General features: G+C 64.8%; 2 protein-coding genes across 2 annotated transcripts; both read left to right on the forward strand.

Moving 5' to 3' along the window:
* The first annotated feature begins 1,147 nt into the window (after positions 1-1,147).
* Positions 1,148-4,067, forward strand: P3H4 (prolyl 3-hydroxylase family member 4 (inactive)). The gene is made up of 8 exons (XM_057405297.1): positions 1,148-1,683; positions 2,589-2,738; positions 2,845-3,016; positions 3,113-3,241; positions 3,331-3,476; positions 3,573-3,656; positions 3,776-3,917; positions 4,000-4,067. The coding sequence occupies exons 1-8, from the start codon at positions 1,207-1,209 to the stop codon at positions 4,011-4,013; spliced, it is 1,314 nt and encodes a 437-aa protein (XP_057261280.1). The 5' UTR covers positions 1,148-1,206; the 3' UTR covers positions 4,014-4,067.
* A 3,679-nt stretch (positions 4,068-7,746) lies between these two features.
* Positions 7,747-23,535, forward strand: JUP (junction plakoglobin). The gene is made up of 15 exons (XM_057405294.1): positions 7,747-7,836; positions 16,380-16,610; positions 17,435-17,688; positions 18,100-18,338; positions 18,679-18,880; positions 19,024-19,168; positions 19,433-19,536; positions 20,208-20,546; positions 20,879-21,034; positions 21,176-21,295; positions 21,454-21,604; positions 21,699-21,820; positions 22,038-22,077; positions 22,370-22,516; positions 22,641-23,535. Exons 2-14 carry the CDS (start codon positions 16,385-16,387, stop codon positions 22,513-22,515), a joined length of 2,244 nt encoding a protein of 747 aa, XP_057261277.1. The 5' UTR covers positions 7,747-7,836; positions 16,380-16,384; the 3' UTR covers position 22,516; positions 22,641-23,535.
* Positions 23,536-23,964: the final 429 nt, after the last annotated feature.

Consider the following 23,964-nt stretch of genomic DNA (forward strand, 5'->3'; position numbering starts at 1 on the left):
CCCCCCACACCACGGCACCACCGGGGCGATGCCACAAGCGGGCAGCGCTGGGAAGCCCCAGGGGAAGCTCCAGGGCAGCTCCCGCAGGACGGGTCGGGGTGAGGGTTTTTTTTTTCCTCTCCTTTTTGTGTTTTCCTTTCTTTTCCGCAAAGGAAGAGCCCAGCGGGAGCTGCTTGGAAGCGAGTTTGTGCCGGGTCCTAGCGCTGCTGCCTCTTCCCGCTGGAGCCATCGCTCCCCCAGCTCCGGATGCTGCTGCTCAGTCCCCTGGCAGAGGGAATCCGAGGGATTCAGTGTTTCAGTAACACCTCCTACTCCTCAATCTGCTTTTATTGGGTGCTGATGGTTAAATATACCCCCCCCAAAAGCCTTTCCCAGATAGCAACAGCACCAAATGCACCCGTACGCGTTGCCCCTGCATCCCCACCTCCCCAAACCGTGATGGGCACCGTGATAAGAGCCCTTGGCAAGTCCCAGATGGGAATTCAAGACAACCCGAACCAAAACCCGGGTTCTCCGAGGGGCAGCGCCCCGGGTGAGGACAAAACCTCAAGCACCCCCCTGGAGCCGGGGCTCAGGGTGCACGCAGCGCCCGGCCTGCATCCTGTGGAGCTTGCGGGAGCAGGAAGAAGCCTCAGCAGTGTCCTGGCTCCTGCCCCACGCTGTGACATCCCTCAGTGCCACTGGCCAGCCGGCAGCAAGGCGCTGGGCTTGGGCTGCGGCCAGCGTGGCCATGCCAAGGCTGGCTCGGGGCAGTGCTAGGGGCTGGCACGGCACCGGCTCTGTGGCCACCAGCTTGGCCCCAGCCACCAGCGCTGGGATGGGGCCACTGCACGGGTTTGGCACAGCCCAGCACCCCGGGGTCCAGCGCAGGGTGCGGGATGCTCTGAGCTGCAGCACAGGGCACACGCAGCACATCCCGCTCCACAGGGCAGCGCCGAGCACATCGCCGGGGTCCTGCAGCCCCGGAGCCCGCAGTGCGGGGCGCAGAGTGACCCCCTTCACGCCGCGACAGCGCGGGGTGCGGGAGGGAACACACGGGAGCCGCGCAGCACCGAGCACGCCCCGTGTTGCGCTGCGCCGGCCGCGCAGAGCCGCACTAAGACCCTGCGCGCCCGCCGCGCACCGCCCCTTCCCCGCCGCCCGCCCCCCTGCGCGGAGCGGTGCGCGGCGCTGCGCGGGCAGTGCGCGGCGGCGGAGGCGGCGGGGATGGGCGGCGCGGCGCTGGCGCTGCTGCTGCTGCTGCTGGTGGCGGCGGGGGGGCCGTGCGCGGCGCAGTACGAGGAGTACAGCGTGCGCGGGTTCCCCGCGGACGCGCTGGAGCCGCTGCAGCGAGCCTACGCGCGGGCGCTGGAGCAGTACGCGGGTGCGCAGTGGGCAGAGAGCGCCCGGGAGCTGGAGGCGAGCCTGCGCCTGCACCGGCTGCTGCGCGACAGCGAAGCGCATTGCCACCGGCGCTGCGCGGAGCCGGGCCCCGCCGAGGAGCCCCCCGCCGATGGGGACCCCGCGGGCCGGGAGTGGGAGCGGGAGATGCAGCTCTTCGGGCAGCTGCTGCGCCGCGCAGGCTGCCTGCGCGCCTGCAAGCGCGACCTGCCCGTGTTCCAGCTGCGCTACCCGCCCGCGCAGACGCTGCGCGACTTCCAGCGCCGCCTGCCCTACCAGTACCTGCACTACGCGCTCTTCAAGGTGAGCCGGGGGCGCGCAAATGCCGCGCAATGCGGCTGGTGGGAAGAAGGAGGAAGTGGTGGTGAGGGGGTGTTCCTGTGCCTCCATCCTGCACTGCCCTGGTCTGTGCCTCCTCTTTTACCCTTCACCCTGCATCCCCCCAGCTCTGCACACTCATCCTGCACCCCTTGTCCTCCTCTTTGACACCCCCATCCTGCATTCCCCACCCTTCACTCCCAGCCCGCACCCCCTGAACCCCGTTCCCTTCTATCCTGCACCCTGCTGTCATTTGCTTTCCTGTCCTGCACCCCCCACCTGGCATCCCCCCCTTGGCTCCTCCATCCTGCCCCTGTGCCACGGCACGTCAGCATCATCTGGGATGCATCAGGACGTGAGGGGAGTGCCTGGGACTGGGCCCCTGTGGTTGCATCCCCCCATTCCACCTTGTGTCCCCCTGGTCCCCCGGCGTCCCCCTGGCCAAGCAGCCTGAGCTGGCAGGACCAGAGCCACTGTGGTTGCTGCAGGACGTGTCTGGATGCCTCAGCAGGGAGAAGCCCTTGCCTGGGCTCACGGTGCAGACATGGAGGGAGGTTTTGGATGCAGCTGCCCAAGCTCTCTGGTGGGGGCCTCTCCCCTCCCCAGGCACGGTGCTGAGCTGTGGATGCTGGTTTAATGCTCAGTGCTGGCAGGGGCAGGGGACAGCCTGGCCTAGATTCTTAATGCCTTTTCCTCTTGCTCGCTCTGGCCCAAACCCATCTCATTGATGGCTCCTTCGCCCCCCCAAGTCTCACTCCCCTGAAGCTGCCATCCCAGTGCTCGTAAAGCAGGAGGCTCTCCCGGGATGCATGGATCCAACCCGCACCACGTGGATGTGGGGTTCCTGAGGGGTTGACCTGTCCCCACCCTGCCTCTTCCCCCTTCCCCAGTCAAATAAGCTCGAGAAGGCCGTGTCCGCTGCCCACACCTTCCTGCAGAAGAACCCCAAGCACGAGATGACCTTGAGGTACCTGAACTATTACAGGACGATGCTGGATGTGGATGAATACCTGGTGGACCTGGAGGCTCAGCCCTACGAGGTGAGGAGGGCCATGGGGTTAGGGCTGGGGCTGCTGGGGCTGCCAACGCCTGGTCCTGCCAAGCCCTTTGGGAGCATCCTGAGCCCCGGTCCCTGACCTCCCGCAGCCGACATTCGTGCGGTCGGTGAAGCTCTACAACAACGGCGACTTCCGGAGCAGCGCGGCCGACATGGAGCAGGCGCTGGCTCAGTACTACCGGGCGTACGAGGACTGCCTGGCCGGCTGCGAGGGAGCCTACGAGCTGCAGGACTTCAAGGACTTCTACCCTGCTATTGCAGGTGACTCGCTATGGGGCAGGGGAACAGCGCGTTGGGACCGGGGTGGGGGGGCAATGGGGTGCAGAATGTGATGCTTCACACCCCACACCCCCCCAGACCACTTTGTGAGCGTGCTGCAGTGCAAGGTGGACTGCGAGACCGAGCTCACCCCCAACGTGGGGGGCTACTTCGTGGAGAAGTTTGTGGCCACCATGTACCACTACCTGCAGTTCGCCTACTACAAGTGTGAGTGATGGCGGGGAGGACGGGGCAGCCCCAGGGTGCTGCGGGTCCCTGGGCTGGGTGTCACCGGCTCTGGGCGCTGCTCCCCACAGTGAACGACGTGCAGGATGCGGTGCGCAGCGTCGCCAGCTACATGCTCTTCGACCCGGGGGACACCGTGATGCAGCAGAACCTGGTCTATTACCGCTTCCACCGCGAGCGCTGGCGCCTGCGTGAGGAGGACTTCGAGCCACGGCCGGTGAGGACCCCCCCCCCCACCATCCCGAGCCCCATGTCCCATGGCTCCGGTGGGGACGGAGGGGCTGATCCAGGCCTCGCTCCACCCTGTGCCCAGGAAGCCGTGCACTACCACAACCAGACGGCCACGCAGAAGATGATGCTGGACTTCGCCAGGCAGTACCTGCAGGCTGATGATGAGGTAAACGATGGCCACGCTTTGGGGTGCGAGTGGGTGCTGTGGGTACCCCTGGGGAGGGCTTTTACTCAGGCGGGGGGGGGGCTGATCCAATGCCTCCCCCTGCCCACCCCACGTTGCAGATGGAGGTGGATGGGGATGAGGGGCTGGAGGTGCGGGACCTGCCCTCTGATGGTGAGTTCGAGGGTGAAGGTGACTACGAGGAGGGCTTCTTCGCCGAGTGGTGGCAGGAGCCCAGGACCAAAGGGGACAAAGCTGACCAAGGTTTGTGATGCTGGGACAAGGGGCCGCGCCATGGGGCAGGGGTGCCTGCTCCCCGGTGCCACCGAGCCCTCCATGTTTGCAGAGACCCTGTCGTGAGCCAGGCGAAGGGGCACGGCCCTGGCAGAGCTGGATGGTGCTGGTGGCCCTGGGCTCCTGACGGCCCCGCCGCGGAAACCTTGGGCTTGCAGGGAAGGGCTGATCCTGCCCAGAGCCCTGCGGCAGCGCTGCCTCTGCTGCCCCGGCATCCCTGTGCTGAGCGCAGCCCCATGCCTGTCAATGGAGCATCGGCACCGCTGAACCTTCCTGCCTGCCCACGAGCTCCCCCCGGGGCCACCCTTGTCCCCAGGAGCCTGATGGTGCCCCACAGCACCGGGGTCACTGTGTCCATCAGCTCCTTCCCAGGGCCTGGGGACACTGCTCCATGTTGTCTCAAGGGGCTGCCCTGCTCCGGGAGCAATGCACGGGGCTGCCCCATCCCAGGGCTCCTTCCAGGGTCCCTTTGGACCCCATGTCCCAGTGATGGGATGGGGATCCCGGTATGCTGGCGTCCCCATGGTGCCTGGCGAGGCCGCATCGCCCATGCCCTGTGTGTGCCTTGAGTTCTCCCCCCACCAGCCCTCTGTAGCCTCAAGCTCCGTTAATTTAATACTTCCTGACCTGCACGGGTGCTTTTTAGTCCTAAATATTTACTTTTAATAAAGTCCGGACCAGTCTTTTCATGGCTGCCTCCGCCTGGGGACTCCCTGGGACTGGGCTATCCTATGGGCCGGGACGGGTTGGGGGACTGGATGCCCCCATCGAGTAGGGGAGACCCCACAGGGAGCCTTGCGTGGCTTGGGGGCCATGGGAGCCTCTTGTGGGGCTTGGGAGGGTCCTGACCACATGATGGGAACAGTGAATGGGGCTGGGGGGGGGGCTGCAGGGGGGCAGGATGGGTGCCTGGGGGTGATGTGCATCACCTGCTGCTTGGTTTGGGGTTGCATCACCCCGACACCGGTCACTGGGGGGGCCTGGTGCTGCGGCTGGCCCAGAGGGTGCAGCGTGGCCCCTGCCTCTGTCCCAGGGTGCCTGGGGGGGGGATGCCCCCCTCTCGCCGGGCGGTTTGGAGCCTGTTTCGGGGCCGCTCCAGGGGCTGCGGGCCCGTGCGTGCCCCGGGCACGGGGCACAGGGCAGCACCGGGGCGCGTTCCTGCTCCCATGGAAGCTGTTGGCTGCGAGGACTGAAACCGAGAGGGTGAATCACGGCGTTGGCCCCGGGGCAGGGCAGGGCAGGGAAGGGAATGGAATGGAAGGAAGGGGGTGGCGGGGAGGCTGCCAGGACCCGCCCTGCCCGGTCCCGCAGCTCCCATTTCCCAGGGCTTTCCCAGCTCCGCGCTGGGAGCAGGGATGGGGCTGAGCCCCCAGACCCACTGCAGGGCTCGGGGCTCGGGACAGCGCTGGCGGGGGGCAGCCCCTTGCCCCCTGCGCAGGGCAGGGCTGTGCCTGGACGGGGAGGATCGGGGTTCGTCACCCATGGGAGTGGAGCTGGGGCTCGGCCCAGGGGCCAAAGGCTCGATGCTCCCAACCGGCCTCCGCCCTGCTCTGACGCGCTCCTGGGCACCGTGGCCCTCGGCTCACGTTGTGGGACACGGTTCCTTGCTCCTGCTCCTCTGCTGGCACTGGGTGAAGCCGCTCAGAGTCCCAGGCCGGCTGTCCTGGGTCCCCTTCCTGCTCCCCCCTGCACCACTGGGGCCAGCGCTCCCGGTAGCGCCCTGCAACTGGTGTGACCCAGCAGTGGTTGAGCTGTGGTCACAGTCACCGTTCCCCATGGAGCGCAGGGGCATGAGCAGGGGATGGAGGTGGGATGCAGGGCCTGCAGTGTACTGGGTTATACTGGAGGGCTACTGAGCCTACAGTGTGCTGGGTTATACTGGAGGGATACTGAGCCTGCAGTGTGCTGGGTTATACTGGAGGGCTACTGAGCCTACAGTGTGCTGGGTTATACTGGAGGGATACTGAGCCTACAGTGTGCTAGGTTATACTGGAGGGCTACTGAGCCTGCAGTGTGCTGGGTTATACTGGAGGGCTACTGAGCCTACAGTGTGCTGGGTTATACTGGAGGGATACTGAGCCTACAGTGTGCTGGGTTATACTGGAGGGATACTGAGCCTGCAGTGTGCTGGGTTATACTGGAGGGCTACTGAGCCTGCAGTGTGCTGGGTTATACTGGAGGGATACTGAGCCTGCAGTGTGCTGGGTTATACTGGAGGGATACTGAGCCTGCAGTGTGCTGGGTTATACTGGAGGGCTACTGAGCCTACAGTGTGCTGGGTTATACTGGAGGGCTACTGAGCCTGCAGTGTGCTGGGTTATACTGGAGGGCTACTGAGCCTGCAGTACTCCATGGGTTAGCACCATACAGGCAGCACTGAGCTTCCCTGACTCCCCTGACCTTGGCCAAGGAGGAACATGAGCGTTTTGGCTGTCATCTTGGCATGCCATGCTGTGTGCTGTGCTGTGCCATGCCATGCTGTGTGCTGTGCCATGCCATGCTGTGTGCTGTGCCATGCCATGCTGTGCCATGCTGTGTGTTGTGCCATGCTGTGTGCTGTGCCATGCCATGCTGTGTGCTGTGCTGTGCCATGCCATGCTGTGTGCTGTGCCATGCTGTGTGCTGTGCCGTGCCATGCTGTGTGTTGTGCCATGCCATGCTGTGTGCTGTGCCATGCCATGCTGTGTGCTGTGCCGTGCCATGCTGTGTGCTGTGCTGTGCCATGCCATGCTGTGTGCTGTGCCATGCCATGCTGTGTGCTGTGCTGTGCCATGCCATGCTGTGTTCTGTGCCATGCCATGCTGTGTGTTGTGCCATGCTGTGTGCTGTGCCATGCTGTGTGCTGTGCCACTTTCCTCCCCGTGCTGGAAGGGTTCTCGCTGTGCCCTGGCTCCCCAGCTCCACACACAGGGATGAGATCCCAGCTCCTTGCAGGGGCGGTGGAAGCTCCGTCTCTCACCTCCCTTCAGAGCTGCTATTTCCCAACTGAGTCAGCGCTGGCAGGCAGCTGCGGCACAGACCCGCGCAGGGCTGGTGCTGGGGGTGCAGGATGCGTCCCCAGCTCTGGGGGGGCTTGTGGCTGGACGATCCCCACCATGGGCTGGGCCCTGCCCTGGTGCTGAGCCCTCACTCCTGACTCGGTGACGAGGCTTCGCCTGGGGCCGGCGCGGAGCCGGGTGAGCCGGGACGCGGCAGCAGCACCCGGCTGGACCAGTCTGGCCAGGGCCGGGTGACGCAGGGCGCTGTCACCGCCCCAGCCCTTCCCCAGCGCCTCTCGCTGCCCCTGCCCGGCTCCGGCCTCGGGTTCCCTCCGCGGGGAACGGGCCCTGCTCCGTTGTTAACCCACCCGGGCACGCAGCGCTGCCACCGCCACGCCTGGGGCAGGGGTGCCCGCATGGCGCCACCATGGCCTGGCTGCACCGGGGGACCCCAGGGGGGCCGCGGGGCTGAGCCGGACCCTGACCACGGCCCTGCCCGCTCGGAGCCCTCAGGGCGATGCTGGAGCCTTGGGGGGACCTGGGGGGGGATCCCCGCACATGGAGGTCCCCGCGCTCCCCCCCCCGGCACGTGCCTCGCCGCGCCCGGTGACGTCACCCAGGTGATTCCCGCCCCGCTGCCCAATCACCTGCCGGCCACAGGCGGGGCGGCCGCGCCCCCGCCAATAGGGAGCGGATAAACACGTCCGGCGGGGGGGCGTGGCCAGGAGGAGGCCGCTGTTGACGGGCGTGTCGGGTGTCCAATAGGAACGCGGAAACTCCATGAGGGGCGGGTCTTGGGGCGGGGCGAGGCAGGGCGGGGCGGGGCGGGGCTGGCGCGGGCGCTGCTCGGCTTTTGTTCGGGCCGGAGCGGGGCGGGCGGCAGAGCTCGCGCAGGGGTCGCGCGCGCGCAGGTGAGAGGGGATCGGGATCGGGATCGGGATCGGGATCGGGATCGGGATCGGGATCGGGATCGGGATCGGGATCGGGATCGGGATCGGGATCGGGACCGGGACCGGGAAAGGGAAACACCGGGGGGAGGACGGGACCGGGCAGTGCCGGGGTTGTCCCGGGCCGGTTCCGCCGTGCGGGGCCGGAGGAGGAGCCGGGTCGGGGGTCGCGGCTCGGTCCCGGTGTCCGGGGCAGGTCCGTCGGTGCCCCCCCCCCCCCCAACCCCTCCGCCGCAGCGGAGCCCCGAGTTCCGCCGGTCCCGTGTGCGTGCGGCCGGGGAGGGCGCAGCCTGCGCGGATCCGGTCGGGCGGGTCCCTGGGGCGAGGCCCCGCGGGCGCTGTCCCGGGCCCCGCTCCCCGGTGGCGGCCGCGCTGCCGGGTCCGCCCCGGAGCCCTGCGGTGCCCGGCGCTGCCCGAGGGCTTGGGGGGGGGGGCTTCGGTGGCCCGGGATCAGCGCGGCCCAGAGGGGGGTCCCGGTGGAGCCCTCCAGGGTGAGCCCGCGGCGGTGGGAGAGGAGCGCGCCCGCTCCTCGCTTTGGCTTCGTGAATCGGGTTCGCAGAGGAAGGGGCAACGGTGAAAGGCGCTGGGAGCTGCCCGGTGCAGGCTGCGAGCAGCTTGGACGTCGGTGCCGGGAGAGGAGGGAGAGCCCTTGCCGAGAGGCCTCGGTCCTGTGTTGGCGTTGTCCCCGCACGGGTGGGAAGGTGGCGGCTGCCCTCAGTCTCACTTAGGCCACAGCGTTTCCCTTCCTTAGCGCCTCGGGCAAGCCCCGTGGCTTTGGTGACCGTTCCCTGCCACCATCCCCGTGTGGAGGGGACCATGACCCAGCTGGCTTCGTCCCCAGCAGCCGCCGCACCTCCTGCTCCAGCCCGCACCGTCCTGGCTTCGGCGCCCGCTGCTCTCGGCGCCTTCTGCCGTGGGGCTGGCTGGTGCCGGGGGCAAAGCGTCTTCACACACCCCACACCCCCCCCGGGTACCGCGGGGCTGGAGCGGGGCCGGGAGCTGTCACCGCAGCCGGGGCGCCCAAGGCTCCGCTCCTGGCCCCGCACTCGGGTCCGGCCCAGCCGGTAACGGGGCCGGGGAGGCTTTGGGGTCCCTTTTGGTGTCCTTGGGGGTGCTGTGTCAATGTCACCCGGGCGGTGCGCTGGGCACCCCATGGAACTGGCTCCGCACATCTGAAGCCTGTAATCGCTCATTGCTTTGGAGGCTTTCTGTAAAGTCTCATGAAAACCCCATTTTACTGCTGATTTGGCTCAAAGTTGGCTGTCTGGGTAGGAATGGACAAGGCTCCCGGCGCCAGTGGCCAAGGGGTGGTTTCCCCTCCTCAGGGGTCGGCTCCTAGGGGTGATGTGGGTCCCCAGCACTCAGGGGTGCTAATGGGGTGCTGTGGGAAGGTGGGGCTGCCACGGCAGGGCCCTGGCTTCCAGACAATGGCGTTCTCAGCCTATTGTCTGGGCGAGGTGGAGCGTCCTTGCCGGCTCCAGGAAGCGCCTGCATCCCGGTGGGGCCGAGCCCGGCTGCTGGGGGGGTTCTGCCGGGGCTGGGCACGGAGTGACCCATGCACCGTGCCCTGTGCTCAGCCATGGTGGCACTGCCCTGGCTTGGCTGCAGCCGGGGACCTTGGAGGGTCATCCCCCTGGTCCCGGTGCTGGTGTTCAGTGTCATGCTCGGTGCTGCCCTAATCCCATTAACTGTCCCCTTTGTTTCCCCATTGGAATCCTGCTCTGTGGGGCAGGCGGGTGCAGCTGCGCGGCTCTCGGCTGGGGCTGTTCCCGGGATGCTGGTTTCCCTTCGAGGCTGTGGTTTGGTGTGGGAGCGCTCCATGGGATCTGGCTTTCCATCGTGCTTCCAGCTCTCCGGGGTTTCGGAGCCGGGTGTGGATGGGGGAGCCCCCGGGAGCGGAGCTGCCCTGGGCCCATCCGCAGGCCGGGAGGTGCTTTGCAGAGAACTTGCAAGGCTTTAATTGCAGCATCTGTACCCAGGCTGCTGCTCGTCTGCAGGGTTTAAATGAGACTGGCTTCTAATTAACACAACTTAAAAGGACATTTAATGTCTGTTAAAACAGCTCAGGCTGCTTTGGACTTGAGCTTTTGCCTTCCTTTTTGGTGGTGCTTTCTCACCTAGACTGGGGGTGTGGGGCTTGGGAGGTGCCTCTTGGCCCCATGTAACTGTGGGGGTCTGTGTGGATGGAAGCAGCTCACCGGGGCTGTGCTGGTGCCTCGAATCCCTGCGATGGGAGGGTTGGGTTCACCCCTGTTTCCTATGGATGCTGTTTGAAGCACTGGAGGCCAGCAGGGGTGTGGAGGCAGAGGTGCTCCCTCTCCAAAGAAGCCTTTAAACTTGACCTAAGCAATGCCTGTGCTTAAACTGGGCTGGGTCTGGTGCTGTGCAGGTGCCTCAATGGGCAGAGCTCCTCAACCCGGCTTCCCCAGGGCTGCGCGCAGAGGAGATGAAGCTGTTTCTATAAGGAGAGGCTTGAAATACCCTTCCCAACCGGCCAGCCCTTGGGGGGCTCTGCTGCTGGCAGACCCCAGGGCACCTCCACACACCTCGGCCACTCAGCTCCCAAACCCCTTTGCCACCAGGGCCGGGAATGGCTGCATCAGGCGTGTGGGAGAGAGCTTTGGTGCTGCCCCAGCGCTGTTGTAATGGCTGTGACGCGCGGGCAGAGCCCCGGTGACAAACCCCTAACTTGCTCCGACAGGCCGGGTGCTGACGGGTGCTGCTGATAATTCCTTGTGAAGCCTCTGAACTTTACACGTGGAATGCAGTTGGATGGAGAAGGGAAGCGCAGGGTCCCTGCCACCGCCTCGGCTCCGCCGGGGCCGAGGTGGCAAAACCCCAGTGTTTCGTGATGGGAGCTGGGAACAGGCTGGGAGGCTCAAAGCCTAAATTTAAAGCCTGCAATTACCGTGTTCTTAAAGGACGATTTGTTCTTTGTGCGCTTGAAAGCAAAATAATGGGGTTTGTGTGTTTTTTCGTTTAATGCAGATGGAGCTATGGTGGGTAATTGCCATGGACAAGTGGCAGTGTTTCTAATGAGATCAGCAAGCTTGAACTGAGGAGGGGATGTGTCTGTGTGGGTCTTCCCGACGCCTCTGCAGATGGTAGTGTTGGACGTGGGGAGGGAAGATGTGGGGCTGCCAGAGACCCTGCCGTGGGTCTTCAGCACGTCCGTGCCCATGGGAAAAGCCTCCTTGAGACAGGATCCCTGGTGTGGGGCTGCCCCCATGGGAGCAGAGGCAGCACAAGAGAAGGGGACCTGATCCCACATCAAGGCTGCTGGGTCCGTGCTAGTGGTCAGAAGCGCATGTGGGGCAGGGAGGTGATGCTGGGCTGCAGTGGGGCACGGTGTGGGGAGCGCGCGCCGGCCGTGGTGCAGCAGATGGTGCCTTGGTGCAGCTCCCGCACAGGTCGGTGGCTGTCGTGCCTGGTGCTGTGCACGCTCTCACGATGGGCGATGGGTGATAACTCGTCATGGCGTGAAGTGCCAGGACCCTCCAGCCTGGGCTCGGCGTGTGCCAGGGCTGTCGGGAGCGGTTGATGCGGGTGCAGGGAGCAGGTGATGGAGAGCAGGAGCAGAGCGGGTCCCGCTGGGGATGCTGCCAGGGGCTGGGGGCACCATGCCCAGGAGCTGTGGTACCCCTGGATGGTGGGAGCAGGAGCTCTGCTCAAGCTTAACCTCCTCAGGAGCACCCAAAGAATAACCAGGGGGTGAGAGCACAGGTCTATAGAGCAGCTTCCACCCATCCCTGTCCTCAGGTGCCTGATGCTGTCAGAGCTGGTGGGGTGGCCAGAGCTGCTGGTACCTCTGTCAGCCAACAAAGGCCACCAGCTCCTTTGTGTGCAGGTCCAGGGCAGCCTCGTGCCACTGCAGTCAGCTCTCAGTCTCCAACAAGAGGCCGATCCCCTGTTGCCCTCTCCTCCTCATTAAACTTCAAACTGCTCTTGTTCCCCTTTTGAAACCCACTTATCTTCACTGTAAAGCCCCATTGAAAGGGCCTGTGGTAGCCGGGCTCTGACTCTAACGCTTCCCATTGATGCTCCTGAAAAGCTCCTTTCTCTGCCTCCTCCCGCTGCGTGTTCCTGCGAGGGATCCTCTTCAAAGCCAGCGCAGCTTTTGTGCGGTGCTGGGGCTGCTGCAGGAGCTTCCTTAGCGATGGGGTGATGGTGATGGGGGACCTTGTCCCTTGGAGGGCTCCAGTGCTGCTGGGTGTCGATGTGGCTCTGTTCGAGCAGGGGTCACTGCTCCAGCAGGGTGCTGGGGACCAGAGATCGTTCCCGTTGTAGCCCGAGTGCTTCTAAAATAGACTCTGTTCTCACACTGCATTTGTTGAGTTGCTGTCACTGCCTCTTCCCTCTCCTTAAGAGCTGAAGTGGCTCCAGTTCCAGGCACAGCCTCTTTGGGGGTCACTGCAGCTCCACTGCTCCATGGGAAGAATGGGCGCAAGGATGCTCTGGACTGGGAAGCACGATGTGATCTCAGCCCCCCGAACCTGCTCTGTGCCCCCCATCTGCTCACTTTGGGGGGGGCTGCTGCTCCCCACGAGGTCCCTGGGCAATGGCTCTTCCTGCACCAAGCAGTGCTTGTGGCCTCCCCGCTGCTGGTCTGGGTGGCTCAGCCTGGGGCTGCCGTTCCCAGATCCTTCCTCCGCAGGCGCTATGGGGAGGGACGGTGCTGCTGGATGCTCATCAAACGGCTCTGGTGCCGTGGGAGCTTCCTCTGCCTTCCCTGGCATTCCTGGCTGCGGGAAGTGGTGGGAGAGGCATTAACCTTCTCCTGGCTCTCTGCTGCATGGCACTGGCTGAAGCCCCTTTATTGGCTTGGCCCCGTCCCCATCATGGTGCTCGAGGTCTGTCCTCCCCCAGACCCGCTCTTTGGGCTGCCCCATATCTGCCTTGCTGGCTCCTGGGGGGGGGGGTCCCACTGTTCCTGGGGCTGAGTCCTGGCTCCCTGCAGGCTTGGGGGGGGCTCAGCTGGGGCTGGGTGGTGTCGCTCTGCCCTTGCTGTGCTCCATGACGTCCAATAACATCCTGTGGATGAGGGAGGGAAGAGCAGCACTTGTCCTTCCTACAGCCCAGCATCCCTCACGGCTGACCCCTCCAGGGCAAGTGTTCTCCCCTGGACCCCAAACACCCCCTGCTGCCCTCCCCTTTGCTGTCTGTGGGGGCCCTGCCCCACTGCATCCATTCACCACCAAAAGCATCACGGGTGAGCCCCGGCACAACCGGCATCCTCTGGTCCCTCAGAGGAGGAGGAGGGAGGGAGGACATCTGAGGACAGAGCCCTGTTATAGAGCATGGGGGCGAAGCTTATGTTGGGTGTCTGGCCCTTACTGAGTGATGAGCAGAGGATGCTTGGCTCAGCGGAAACCTCCCTGCTTGCTGCTGGAGCATCCAACGTTTGCTCCCCTGGCCCCATCACCTCGGGTGCCACCGGCCGTGCTGATGCTGCAGGGGAACGATGGGTACTGCATTAAATGAGGTGCCCATGGTCTCTCCTGGGGAGGGATCGTGCCTGTGCTGTGCAGCACCCACCCTATGCCCCCTCTGCATCTGCTGCAGGGCACCGACGCCTCTAACCCGGTGCTCATTAGCTTGGACCCACTCTCCTTGTCTGGAGCCCATCATCACCTGAGCTTGTGTCTGGGCTCCGAGGAGCTTTGCTGGCGTTTGATGTCCTCGTGGTGCAGACGGGGGGGGGGATATGGCTCATGCATAATGCAGGGAGGGAGCTGCGAGGAGCCAGGTTTGGAGAATTAAGAGCCTATCAAATGCCTGTGTGTTGTGGAGCAGATGCCAGCAGCCGCTGTGGTGCAGGCACAGCCTGCCCCCCTCCAGTGCTGGTTCCCTGCTGCCTGGGGGTCCCTGCTCTGGCTTTGGGGATGCTCGGGGTCCTTATACCCCCCCCCCCCCCGTGCACTGCAGGAGCTTCCCTGCCCTTGGCTCTGCTCTCCCCTTGCCCAGCCTGTTCAGGGCAGCGTGGCTGGGAGCTGCCATGGCAGCAGCACCAAGGCCACCAGTGCCAGCAGTGCGCTCTCCTGCCCGCGGCCTTCCTTGGGCAGGGCTTGTCATTGCTTTCCTTTGGCTTCCCCATAGTTTGGAGGCTCTGCCCCCATGGCCAGGGCGTTCCAATGGGGGAGGATTTGCTCTCCCAACTGCCGAGGCAGCAGCTCTGGGATGCACACAGGGTGTGTGGTGCTGGGGCACTCCCAGCTTGGCACTGGGGCTCTCCTGGCCAAGCCCTGCTGGGGCACAGGGTGGGGAGCGGACACGGGCGTCATGCGCTGAATGGGAACCCCAGCTCCTGCCCACACCCTGCGTGGGAATGATCTGCCCTGGCTGGCCTCCATTAGCGGGTCCAGGTCCTGCTGCCTTGCAAGCATGCATAATGCAGGGCACATTAAAGCCAGAGCAGTTCTTAGGCTGTGATTGCTGCTTGACAGCTCAAGAACACTGAACTGGCAGGAGCAGGGCCCAGCAGCGGTGCTGGGGAGGTGGCTGGGGGTGCCCGTGGTGGGATGCGGGATGCTCACAGGGTGGGATGCAGGGTGGGAGGCAGAATGCATCGGTGGGATGCAAGGTGCTCGCAGGGTGGGATGCAGAATGCATCGGTGGGATACGGGATGCTCACAGGGTGGGATGCAGGGTGGGAGGCAGAATGCATCGGTGGGATGCAAGGTGCTCGCAGGGTGGGATGCAGAATGCATCGGTGGGATACGGGATGCTCACAGAGTGGGATGCAGAATGCATCAGTGGGATGCGGGATGCTCACAAGGTGGGATGCAAGGTGCTTGCATGGTGGGATGTGGGATGCTGACAGGGTGGGATGCAGGGTTGGATGCAGAATGCAGCAGTGAGATGCGGGATGCTCACATAGTGGGATGCAGGATGCTTACGCAGTGGGATGTAAGGTGCGCTCACGGTGGGATGCAGGGTGCTCGCGCAGTGGGATGTAAGGTGTGCTCACGGTGGGATGCAGGGTGCTCGCGCAGTGGGATGTAAGGTGTGCTCACGGTGGGATGCAGGGTGCTCGCGCAGTGGGATGTAAGGTGTGCTCACGGTGGGATGCAGGGTGCTCGCGCAGTGGGATGTAAGGTGTGCTCACGGTGGGATGCAGGGTGCTCGCGCAGTGGGATGTAAGGTGTGCTCATGGTGGGATGCAGGGTGCTTGCGCAGTGGGATGTAAGGTGTGCTCACGGTGGGATGTGCTCGCGCAGTGGGATGTAAGGTGTGCTCACGGTGGGATGCAGGGTGCTCGCGCAGTGGGATGTAAGGTGTGCTCACGGTGGGATGCAGGGTGCTCGCGCAGTGGGATGTAAGGTGTGCTCACGGTGGGATGCTCGCACAGTGGGATGCTCTCACGGTGGGATGTGTGATGTGGCTCCAGTGTTTGTGCCAGGCTGGGGTTTTTCCCTGCGAGCTCGGCCGCTCCTTGGGAACAGCCGGCAGCGCTGGGGCGAGCTGTGCCAAGCCCGTGCGCGCCGTGCCCTGCCGTGCCCCACCGCGCGCCCCACGCACGCCGCGTCCCCGGCCGCCACCCGACGCCCTGACTCAGCTGCCGGGTGGTGGGGGGCTGCTGGGGGGCCTCAACCCCTTCCCCTTCCAACCCCAAGCAGGGTGTTAAGGCCCGAGGCTGCCGCACCGGCCCGGCTGGTGCCGGGGTCTGGAGCGCATCCAGGGGCGCGTGGCCGCCCCGGTCCGGGTTGCTGCATGAATCAGAGCTGGTGGAGGTGGTAATTACGCCTGTTGGGAAGCGCGGCCGGGTGCAGCTGCTCCCTTCAAGCTTATCTCGCCTCTGAAACTCTGAGTCATCCCCACCCTTGCGCCGCCGGATGAAGGGGCAGGAATCCCGCTGTGGGGCTGGATGGTGCAGTCTGTGTCGTGTCGTCCCCCCCCATCCCTCCCCTCCTGGCCGTGCCGGGGGCTGGATGTGGGGCTGGTGACTCACAGCCCTGCAGCTTCCGCCTGCCTGTGAGCTCAGGGGTTCCTCCGGGAGCCATCCTCCTTAGGAAAGAGAAGGGAAACGCAGCCCTGCTCGAAAGCAGCCTGGTCCTGAGTTTGGGGGGCGCCGGGCTGCCCTGTCCTGCCGCCACAGTGTGGTGCTTAGCGCAGCACGGGACCGCGCCACGGGTGCTCGTGGTGCTGAGCGCCCGCAGGAGAGCTTCGCCTGGGCATCTTTAGGTGATTTGGGAGCATCCCAGAGGGCTTCGAAGAGCTCCTTGGCGCTGCAGCCCCTGGCTCTGAGGCCGCGCTGTACAAGTGGTGGGGCTGGAGCCGGGTCCTGGCTGCGGGTCCCTGCGCTCGCACCTTCCCCGCCGAGGCGGTGCTGACGCTGCGCCAGGCGCGGTCGTGTCTGAACACGAGCAGCAAAGTGCTGAGCTGTGGGTTCGTCATCCCCGCGCTGCTTTCATCCGGCGCCGGGCGGAGGGGCAGATTGGCATCTGCTGGGGCTGCGTGGGGCTGGGGGCTGCCGCAGGACTCACTCCTCCCCTGCCTGCCCCGCAGAGCAGCCATGGAGGTGATGAACATGATGGAGCAGCCCATCAAGGTGACGGAGTGGCAGCAAACCTACACCTACGACTCGGGCATCCACTCCGGAGTCAACACCCAGGTGCCCTCGGTCAGCAGCAAGTGCCTCGGGGACGAGGAGGAGCTCTATGGGAAGCAGTACACCATCAAGAAGACGACCACCACCAGCTACTGCCAGGGAGGGAGCCAGAACCAGAGCCAAGCACAAGGTATGGGCTGCGGGACCGGGCACGCCTGCAGCCTTGGCTGCTCAGCTCCTGCCTGCCTTCGCCTCCCCCGGGAGCCGTGCTCATTCTGGGCACTGCTCCACGCCGCCTTCCACACCCCGGGAGCTGCTGAAATCTGCTCCCTCCTGTCCTGCCCCGCGCTGGGGCCGTGGGGTGGCACGCAGCCAGCCCGCGGTGCTGAGCTCTGCGCGCACATCCGCCTTGGATCGAGCTGGGAACAGCTGATCCCGGCCCACGGATCGGCGTCTGCTCTGCTGCCCACGCGGGAGCGCTGGCTCCGAGCTGCCAGCCTGTGCTCCAGCTCTGCCTGCTTGGCCTGTCTGCGAGGGCAAAGCAGGCAGAGACACAGCCCCCGGAGCTAAAGGGGATGCTTCCCACAGCTTTAGCCCGTAAAAGAGGGCTCTGTTCGCCTCCACGCATCCCCCCGTGCGGATGGGCCATGGGAGGTTTGGTTGCCAGCACCCCTGGGGACCAAGTGGTACCCGTGCCGCAGTGACGGGGACACTGCTGCAGCATCGCTGCCGCACAGCTCACTCTCATCCCGGTGTTACAGGGGAGGTCTCTGTGTCCTCCTCCTAATCCCCAGCTTGTCCAAGTTGCAAATATCCTTCATTTTCTTAATGAATGGGCCTTGTGAGACGAGTGCCTCCTCACGCTGCCTCACTGAGCGTTGCGTTACCTCCGCGCTGCCGTATCTGTGCCCGCTTTGAAGCACCAGCTCCTTGCGGCGATGCTCAGCGCATCGAGATGGGGAAGCGGCGGTGGGGGAGCCCGGCTCTGACGCTGCTCCTCCTTGCCCCCCGCAGCGGACATGGAGGCTCAGCTGGCCATGACCCGGGCGCAGCGCGTCCGTGCCGCCATGTACCCGGAGACGGTGGAGGACCGCTCGCTGCTGCTCAGCACGCAGCTCGAGGGGCAGCAGACCAACGTGCAGCGCCTGGCCGAGCCCTCGCAGATGCTGAAATCGGCCATCGTGCACCTCATCAACTACCAGGACGACGCCGAGCTGGCCACGCGCGCCATCCCCGAGCTCACCAAGCTGCTCAACGATGAGGACCCGGTAAGGAAGCGGCTTGGCTGGCGCCGGGCTCCCAGCACAGATGAGCTCCCGTCCTCATGGGGCTCCTTGGCAGAGCTCTGCAATCCCCGCAGAAGGATGGAACCCAGCTCCGTCCGCTCGCATCCCATCCTTGCTGCTCGGGATGCAGCTCTCCTGCCCTGGCCTTGCGCAGACACCAGCTCTCGGTGCTGCAGCCCATCCCTGCAGCATGCTGGTGCTGCATGGACCCCGCATTGTTCTGCGCACTGCAGCGTGGCTCCCGGAGCAGCGCGGATGAGCGCCGTTACAACCAGCGGTCTTCATCCGTGCCGATGCTGCTGCCCCAGCACCACGCTGCCCGTGGATCCCTCCTGTCCCTGCGGGGATGGGCGGCAGCGGGACCCCTTCCCACCAGCAGCTTCTCTCCCGCAGGTGGTTGTCAGCAAAGCAGCCATGATCGTGAACCAGCTCTCCAAGAAGGAGGCCTCGCGCCGTGCCCTGATGCAGTCGCCGCAGATCGTGGCGGCCGTGGTGCGCACCATGCAGAGCACCAGCGACCTGGACACGGCGCGCTGCACCACCAGCATCCTGCACAACCTCTCGCACCACCGCGAGGGCCTGCTCTCCATCTTCAAGTCCGGCGGCATCCCGGCCCTCGTCAGGATGCTGAGGTAGGAGGCTGCTGGTCGGGAGCACAAAAGGTCCCCCCCCCATCCTGGGCTGGGGGTAGAGGAAGGGAGGGCTCCTGCTGCCTCCTGCTCGCACCAAAACCAAGGGAATGGGAGACCTGGAACCTTTCAGCCTATGGGAGCCCCAGGGGTTGCTGCCTTTGGAGCCTGTGTGGCGGCAGGAGGAGGGGAGCAGCCCCCCCATTGCCCTGTCCATAGGGATGGGGCTCCCTCGGTGTCCCTGCCCGTGGCACAGTTGGGCTCGCATCCGGCGCTGCGGGAGGGCGCTGGGTGGGAGCCGGGGCTGTGGCGAGCTGACGTGGCTCCGGGCTGCTGCCTGCAGCTCGCCGGTCGAGTCGGTCCTCTTCTACGCCATCACCACCCTGCACAACCTGCTGCTGTACCAGGAAGGGGCCAAGATGGCCGTGCGCCTGGCCGACGGCTTGCAGAAGATGGTCCCTCTGCTCAACAAGAACAACCCCAAGTTCCTGGCCATCACCACCGACTGCCTTCAGCTCCTCGCCTACGGCAACCAGGAGAGCAAGGTGGGGCACGGGGGGGTCCTACAGAAGGGAGGGAGGAGCGGGGTGATTGCCCATCCTTGCTCCCTGCGGGCTGATGCCCTGCTCTCACGGGGGTGATGGCAGCGCGTGTCCCGCACGCCCTGCCCATGGTGCTTGTCTTGCAGCTGATAATCCTGGCCAACGGAGGCCCCCAGGCCCTGGTGCAGATCATGCGCAGCTACAACTACGAGAAGCTGCTCTGGACCACGAGCCGGGTGCTGAAGGTGCTCTCGGTGTGTCCCAGCAACAAGCCCGCTATCGTTGAGGCTGGTAAGAGGGGCTGCCGGTGTGGGGCAGGAGGTGGGGCGGGGGGGTGCAGGGGGGATGCTCTGAACGGCTGCTGAGGTGCTGCCCTGGCACTGTGTGCGAGCAGGATCTGGCCTGGCTGCCTGGGAGCCGTCTCCCTGCGCTGCATTTAGCCTCTGAGGCTGCATCCCGCATTAGGAGCATCATTTATGGGCTGCTCTCGCCATGCAAACCCATTGCCTCCCCATTCTCCTTTGGGTGTTGACGCTGGGGTCTCCTCCCTGGCAGGCGGCATGCAGGCGCTGGGCAAGCACCTGACCAGCTCCAGCCCCAGGCTGGTCCAGAACTGCCTCTGGACCCTGCGGAACCTGTCTGATGTGGCCACCAAGCAGGTGAGCGTGCGGGACCCTGCCCTGTGCTCCAGCACCCAGTCTGGGGGCTGCTGCTGCTGAGGCCACCCCAGTTTATCTGTGATGGGGGGGCAGCATCGCCAGGGCTGGTGCTGGCCCTGCCTTGGACCCCAGCCACCCACTTGGTGCTGCCCAAGGAGCTGATGTGGAGGTGTCTGCCCATGGGGGGCCGGGTGAGGGTGACCCTGAGCCCTGCTCTGGGGTTGCTCTCGCAGCCCATTGCCGCCTCCTGATGCGATCCCCAGCTGCTGGGGCTCCTCCGGGCAGATTAGAGCCTGATGCAGCCTGGAAACTATTTGTGCTGGCGCTGAACCATCCCTGCTCAGCTGCGGGGGGGGACGGGACCGTGGTGCCTTTAACTCCTTCCTGCCCCTGCCTGCGGCGGGGCTGGGACCGGGTCACCCGGGGATGCATTGTTTGCAGTTCCCAGCAGGGAAATGCTGCTGGAGACATTGAATTCCCAATGGAGCAGCGCGTGCCGGGAGCACCACTGGGCAAGCAGCTCGGGGGACCGGGGGGGTGCAAAGGCTGCATCTCCTCCATCACTGCCTGCTCCGGTCCATGGCGTGCTGCAGGGCAGCTCTGGCTCCCCAGGCCTGGACAAGAGCCTGCAGCACGGAGGCTGCTCCAACCTCCCATCCCTGCTCCCGCAGGAGGGCCTGGACGGGGTCCTCAAGATCCTGGTGAACCAGCTGAGCTCCGACGACGTGAACGTGCTGACCTGCGCCACCGGCACCCTCTCCAACCTGACCTGCAACAACAGCAAGAACAAGACCCTGGTGACGCAGTCGAACGGGGTGGAAGCCCTCATCCACACCATCCTGCGGGCGGGCGACAAGGAGGACATCACCGAGCCGGCCGTGTGCGCGCTGCGGCACCTCACCAGCCGGCACCCCGAGGCCGAGATGGCGCAGAACTCGGTGCGGCTCAACTACGGCATCCCCGCCATCGTCAAGCTCCTCAACCAGCCCAACCAGTGGCCACTGGTCAAGGTGAGGGGCTGGAGCTGGCCGCCGGCTGCCGCTCCGTGCCGGGATGCGGTGCTGAGGGCTCTGTGGCCGGTGCTGTGCGTGGCTGCATGCGGCACGGTGAGCCGCATCCCTGATGGCAGCTAATGGAGGAAGTGAGCTCGTGCTGGCTGCTGGGTCGGATCAATACTCGCCCCGGTGGGAGGAAGCTGAAGTCATGCAGGAGGATGGGGTGGGATGAGCAAGGAGGAAGCTCCGTGCTGATGGGTTCCCATGGGAAGCACACGTTGCCCTGATCCACGGTTGAGATCCATCTCTCTTCCCCCCCCGCCTCACCCCTTTCTCCTCTCCTCCAGGCTACCATAGGCCTGATCCGCAACCTGGCCCTGTGCCCGGCCAACCATGCCCCGCTGCAGGAGGCCGCCGTCATCCCACGCCTGGTCCAGCTGCTGGTCAAGGCTCACCAGGATGCCCAGCGGCACGTGGCCGCCGGCACGCAGCAGCCCTACACGGTGAGACCCCTCTGCCCCCCCCAAAACCAACCCATCCCTGGTGGTGGGGGGGTTGGCTCATGCTCAGGGGGGGTTTGTGCCCTGGCGCTGGTTCTGCTCCGGCTGCTCCATGGCCCTGGCTGAGCACTTGTCCCCTGGCAGGACGGAGTGAAGATGGAGGAGATCGTGGAGGGATGCACAGGGGCACTGCACATCCTGGCCCGGGACCCCATGAACCGCATGGAGATCTTCCGCCTCAACACCATCCCTCTCTTCGTGCAGGTCAGGGGCTGGGGGGCACGGGGCTGCTCTTTGTCACCTCCCACCCACCCAGGGACCCCGGTGCTCGCTGCCAGCGCTGCCGCTGTGGGAGCCCGTCAGGAGCCCGCAGCTCCCCGCTGCCTGCTTCCCCTCATGGTGCTCTTCACCAACCCCGACAGCTCCTCTACTCGCCGGTGGAGAACATCCAGCGCGTGGCGGCCGGGGTGCTGTGCGAGCTGGCGCAGGACAAGGAGGCAGCAGACGCCATCGATGCTGAGGGGGCCTCGGCTCCCCTCATGGAGCTGCTGCACTCCAGGAACGAGGGGACGGGTGAGTGCCGGGGTTGGGGGGGGCTCTGTGCTGCCGGGTATCACCCCAGCTCGCGGTGCTTTAGGGTGCTGAGGCTGCTGCCCTTGCCCTGCAGCCACCTACGCCGCTGCCGTGCTCTTCCGCATCTCCGAGGACAAGAACCCCGACTACAGGAAGCGCGTCTCCGTGGAGCTCACCAACTCCCTCTTCAAGCACGACCCCGCAGCCTGGGAGGCGGTGAGCATCCCCCAGGGAGCCCGTTTTGTCCCTGCGGATGGACCGGTCCCGGCTCCAGCAGCCAGCCGTGGATGGGAGCGACTGGAAAGAGGGGATGCGGGGTGGATGGGCTCCATCCCGAGCTCGCCAGCAGCGCTGGGTGCTCCCTGGGATGGGGCTGGGCCTTGGGCACGCGTGAACACGAATCCCCCTTCACTTGTGTCCCCTTCTCTTGTAGGCTCAGAGCATGATCCCCATCAACGAGCCCTACTCAGATGGTGAGTGCGGCGCCGGCTCTTCCTGCGGGGCTCCCCGTGGCTGTGCTCTGGTGGGGCATTGGCCTCCTCTCACCAAACCAGGCTGGTTCCAAACCCTTTCTTGGGTGGCTGCTGGTGCAGCACCAGCCTGGCCTGCTGGGGATGCTCAGCAGGATGCTGGCCCCGGCGCGTGGGGCCGTCGGTGGCACTTGGGTCCATTGTGGGTGCTGCGGGCAGGGGGACCAGGAGGGGGTCTGGGCTTGGAGAAGCCGCTCACTGATGGGAGCTGAGGTTGCCCCATCCCTTCCCGCAGAGCTGGACCCCGGCTATCGCCCCATGTACTCGGGTGACATCCCCCTGGACCCCATCGACATGCACATGGACATGGACGGGGACTACCCCATGGACGCCTACAGCGACGGCGTCCGAGCGCCCTTTGCTGACCACATGCTGGCCTAACGTGTCCCACACCAGGTACCGCTGCCCTGCGCATGGCAGGGCCGTGGGGTCCCCGCTGCCAATGGGGTCGGTGTCCCCATTGTCCCATGGGCTTTGGTGGCCCCCAGGTTTCAGCTCAGTAACAGGAGCTCTCCGTGCCCCGTGCAGGTGTTTTCTCCGTACAGAAGAGGGTGGCCCCAGGCTGAGCATCTGCAAGAAGGACTTGGGAGACAGAAGTGCCTGAGAAGACAAAACTTTTCCATTCCCACCAGAGGCTTTGGTTTTCGATGTCTTTTCTTGGCTGTGGGGCTGCGGAGGAGGTCCTTTCCCCCTGGGACTTCTTCACGCACCTCCTGCCGCATCCAGCATCCAAGATCCTGTTTCTGAAGCTTTAAGGCCCACAAGCCCTGCCCCGTCTGCGACCTTCCGTTGCCACAATAGTCCTTTTTCTATGACTAGAGATTTCTTTTGTATTTTTAATATGGTGCCAATGGCTTTTGCCACCTTTAAGTTTGTGCTTTCCAACACCCCCCCCCACACCCCGCTGCTTGTTCCCCCTGTTGGTGTTCGAGGGATGGAATCTAACATGGGAAACCCCTTTGTTCTCCGCGAACCCAAACCCAAATCAGGCCGACCCCGTTTGCTGAAAGCAAAGCGTGCCCTGTCCCAGGACCTTCCTTTTAGCCATCGGGATGTCTCTTTCCCATCAGCCGTTGGGGAGCTGACTCTGTACCTGCCTATCCCCCCCACCCCAGGACCCGTATAGGAGTGATCCCGCATTAGGAACCGTGTCCTTGTTACTGATCTCTGTTGCACATTTTAACCCCTTTCCCTTCTTTTTGGTGAGTGGTGTGTTCCTGTCCCCCCCAGCCCGCTCCCTTCTCTAACACATGTTCTAAAGAGGCTCTAGATGGTGGTTTAACGCTTCCACTGGAAGGGGATGGACGCTTACAGGAGCGTGGTGCAGGAATGGAAGAGTTTATTATTTCTGTAAGTTGTTTTTGTATAGACCAAAGCAAAGAATAAAATAACCCCCCAGCCCCGTGGTGCCCTGAGCCTGTTCTTCTGTCCCCGAGCCCCATTGGGGTGGCCGGGCTGCGGGTCACCAGCACCCTCCTTGTGGGAGCTCATTCCATCCTTTGCACCCACGTTGCCTGGCCCAGGGCTCAGGTGGTGGCTGAGGATGCTGCTCAGCAAGGCACAGGTCACCTCTCGCAGCCCCGTGCCCGTCACCAGGCACCTCTGCTCTGTCAGGAGCTGCAACCTCCCTGTAATTAAGACTCGTGTTAATTAGGCAGCACCAGCAGCATCTCCTCTTTACTGAGGTGCTGGTCAGGATTGAGCCGCTCTGAGTGATGGAGCGGAGCCTGGATGGGGCCAGGTGAACGCTGGCATTGCCTCCATCAACCCGGGCTGCCTCCTGCCCAGCACGGCAGCAGATGGCAGAGGAAATGCTCTTGGCTCAGCCGT

Source organism: Pezoporus wallicus, unplaced genomic scaffold (assembly GCF_028554395.1).
Source record: "Pezoporus wallicus isolate ANWC-B61680 ecotype Strahan unplaced genomic scaffold, APGP_CSIRO_Pwel_v1 contig_14230, whole genome shotgun sequence".
Lineage (NCBI taxonomy): Eukaryota > Metazoa > Chordata > Aves > Psittaciformes > Psittacidae > Pezoporus > Pezoporus wallicus.

Excerpts from the sequence above, each read along its gene's own strand:
- P3H4 (XM_057405297.1), top strand. The coding sequence starts at position 1,207 with ATGGGCGGCGCGGCGCTGGCGCTGCTGCTGCTGCTGCTGGTGGCGGCG. Across the intron at positions 1,684-2,588 it reads TGCACTACGCGCTCTTCAAG|TCAAATAAGCTCGAGAAGGC; the intron begins GTGAGCCGGGGG and ends CCCCTTCCCCAG. Across the intron at positions 2,739-2,844 it reads TGGAGGCTCAGCCCTACGAG|CCGACATTCGTGCGGTCGGT; the intron begins GTGAGGAGGGCC and ends GACCTCCCGCAG.
- JUP (XM_057405294.1), top strand. The coding sequence starts at position 16,385 with ATGGAGGTGATGAACATGATGGAGCAGCCCATCAAGGTGACGGAGTGG. Across the intron at positions 18,881-19,023 it reads ACGGCAACCAGGAGAGCAAG|CTGATAATCCTGGCCAACGG; the intron begins GTGGGGCACGGG and ends CTTGTCTTGCAG. Across the intron at positions 19,169-19,432 it reads GCCCGCTATCGTTGAGGCTG|GCGGCATGCAGGCGCTGGGC; the intron begins GTAAGAGGGGCT and ends CCTCCCTGGCAG.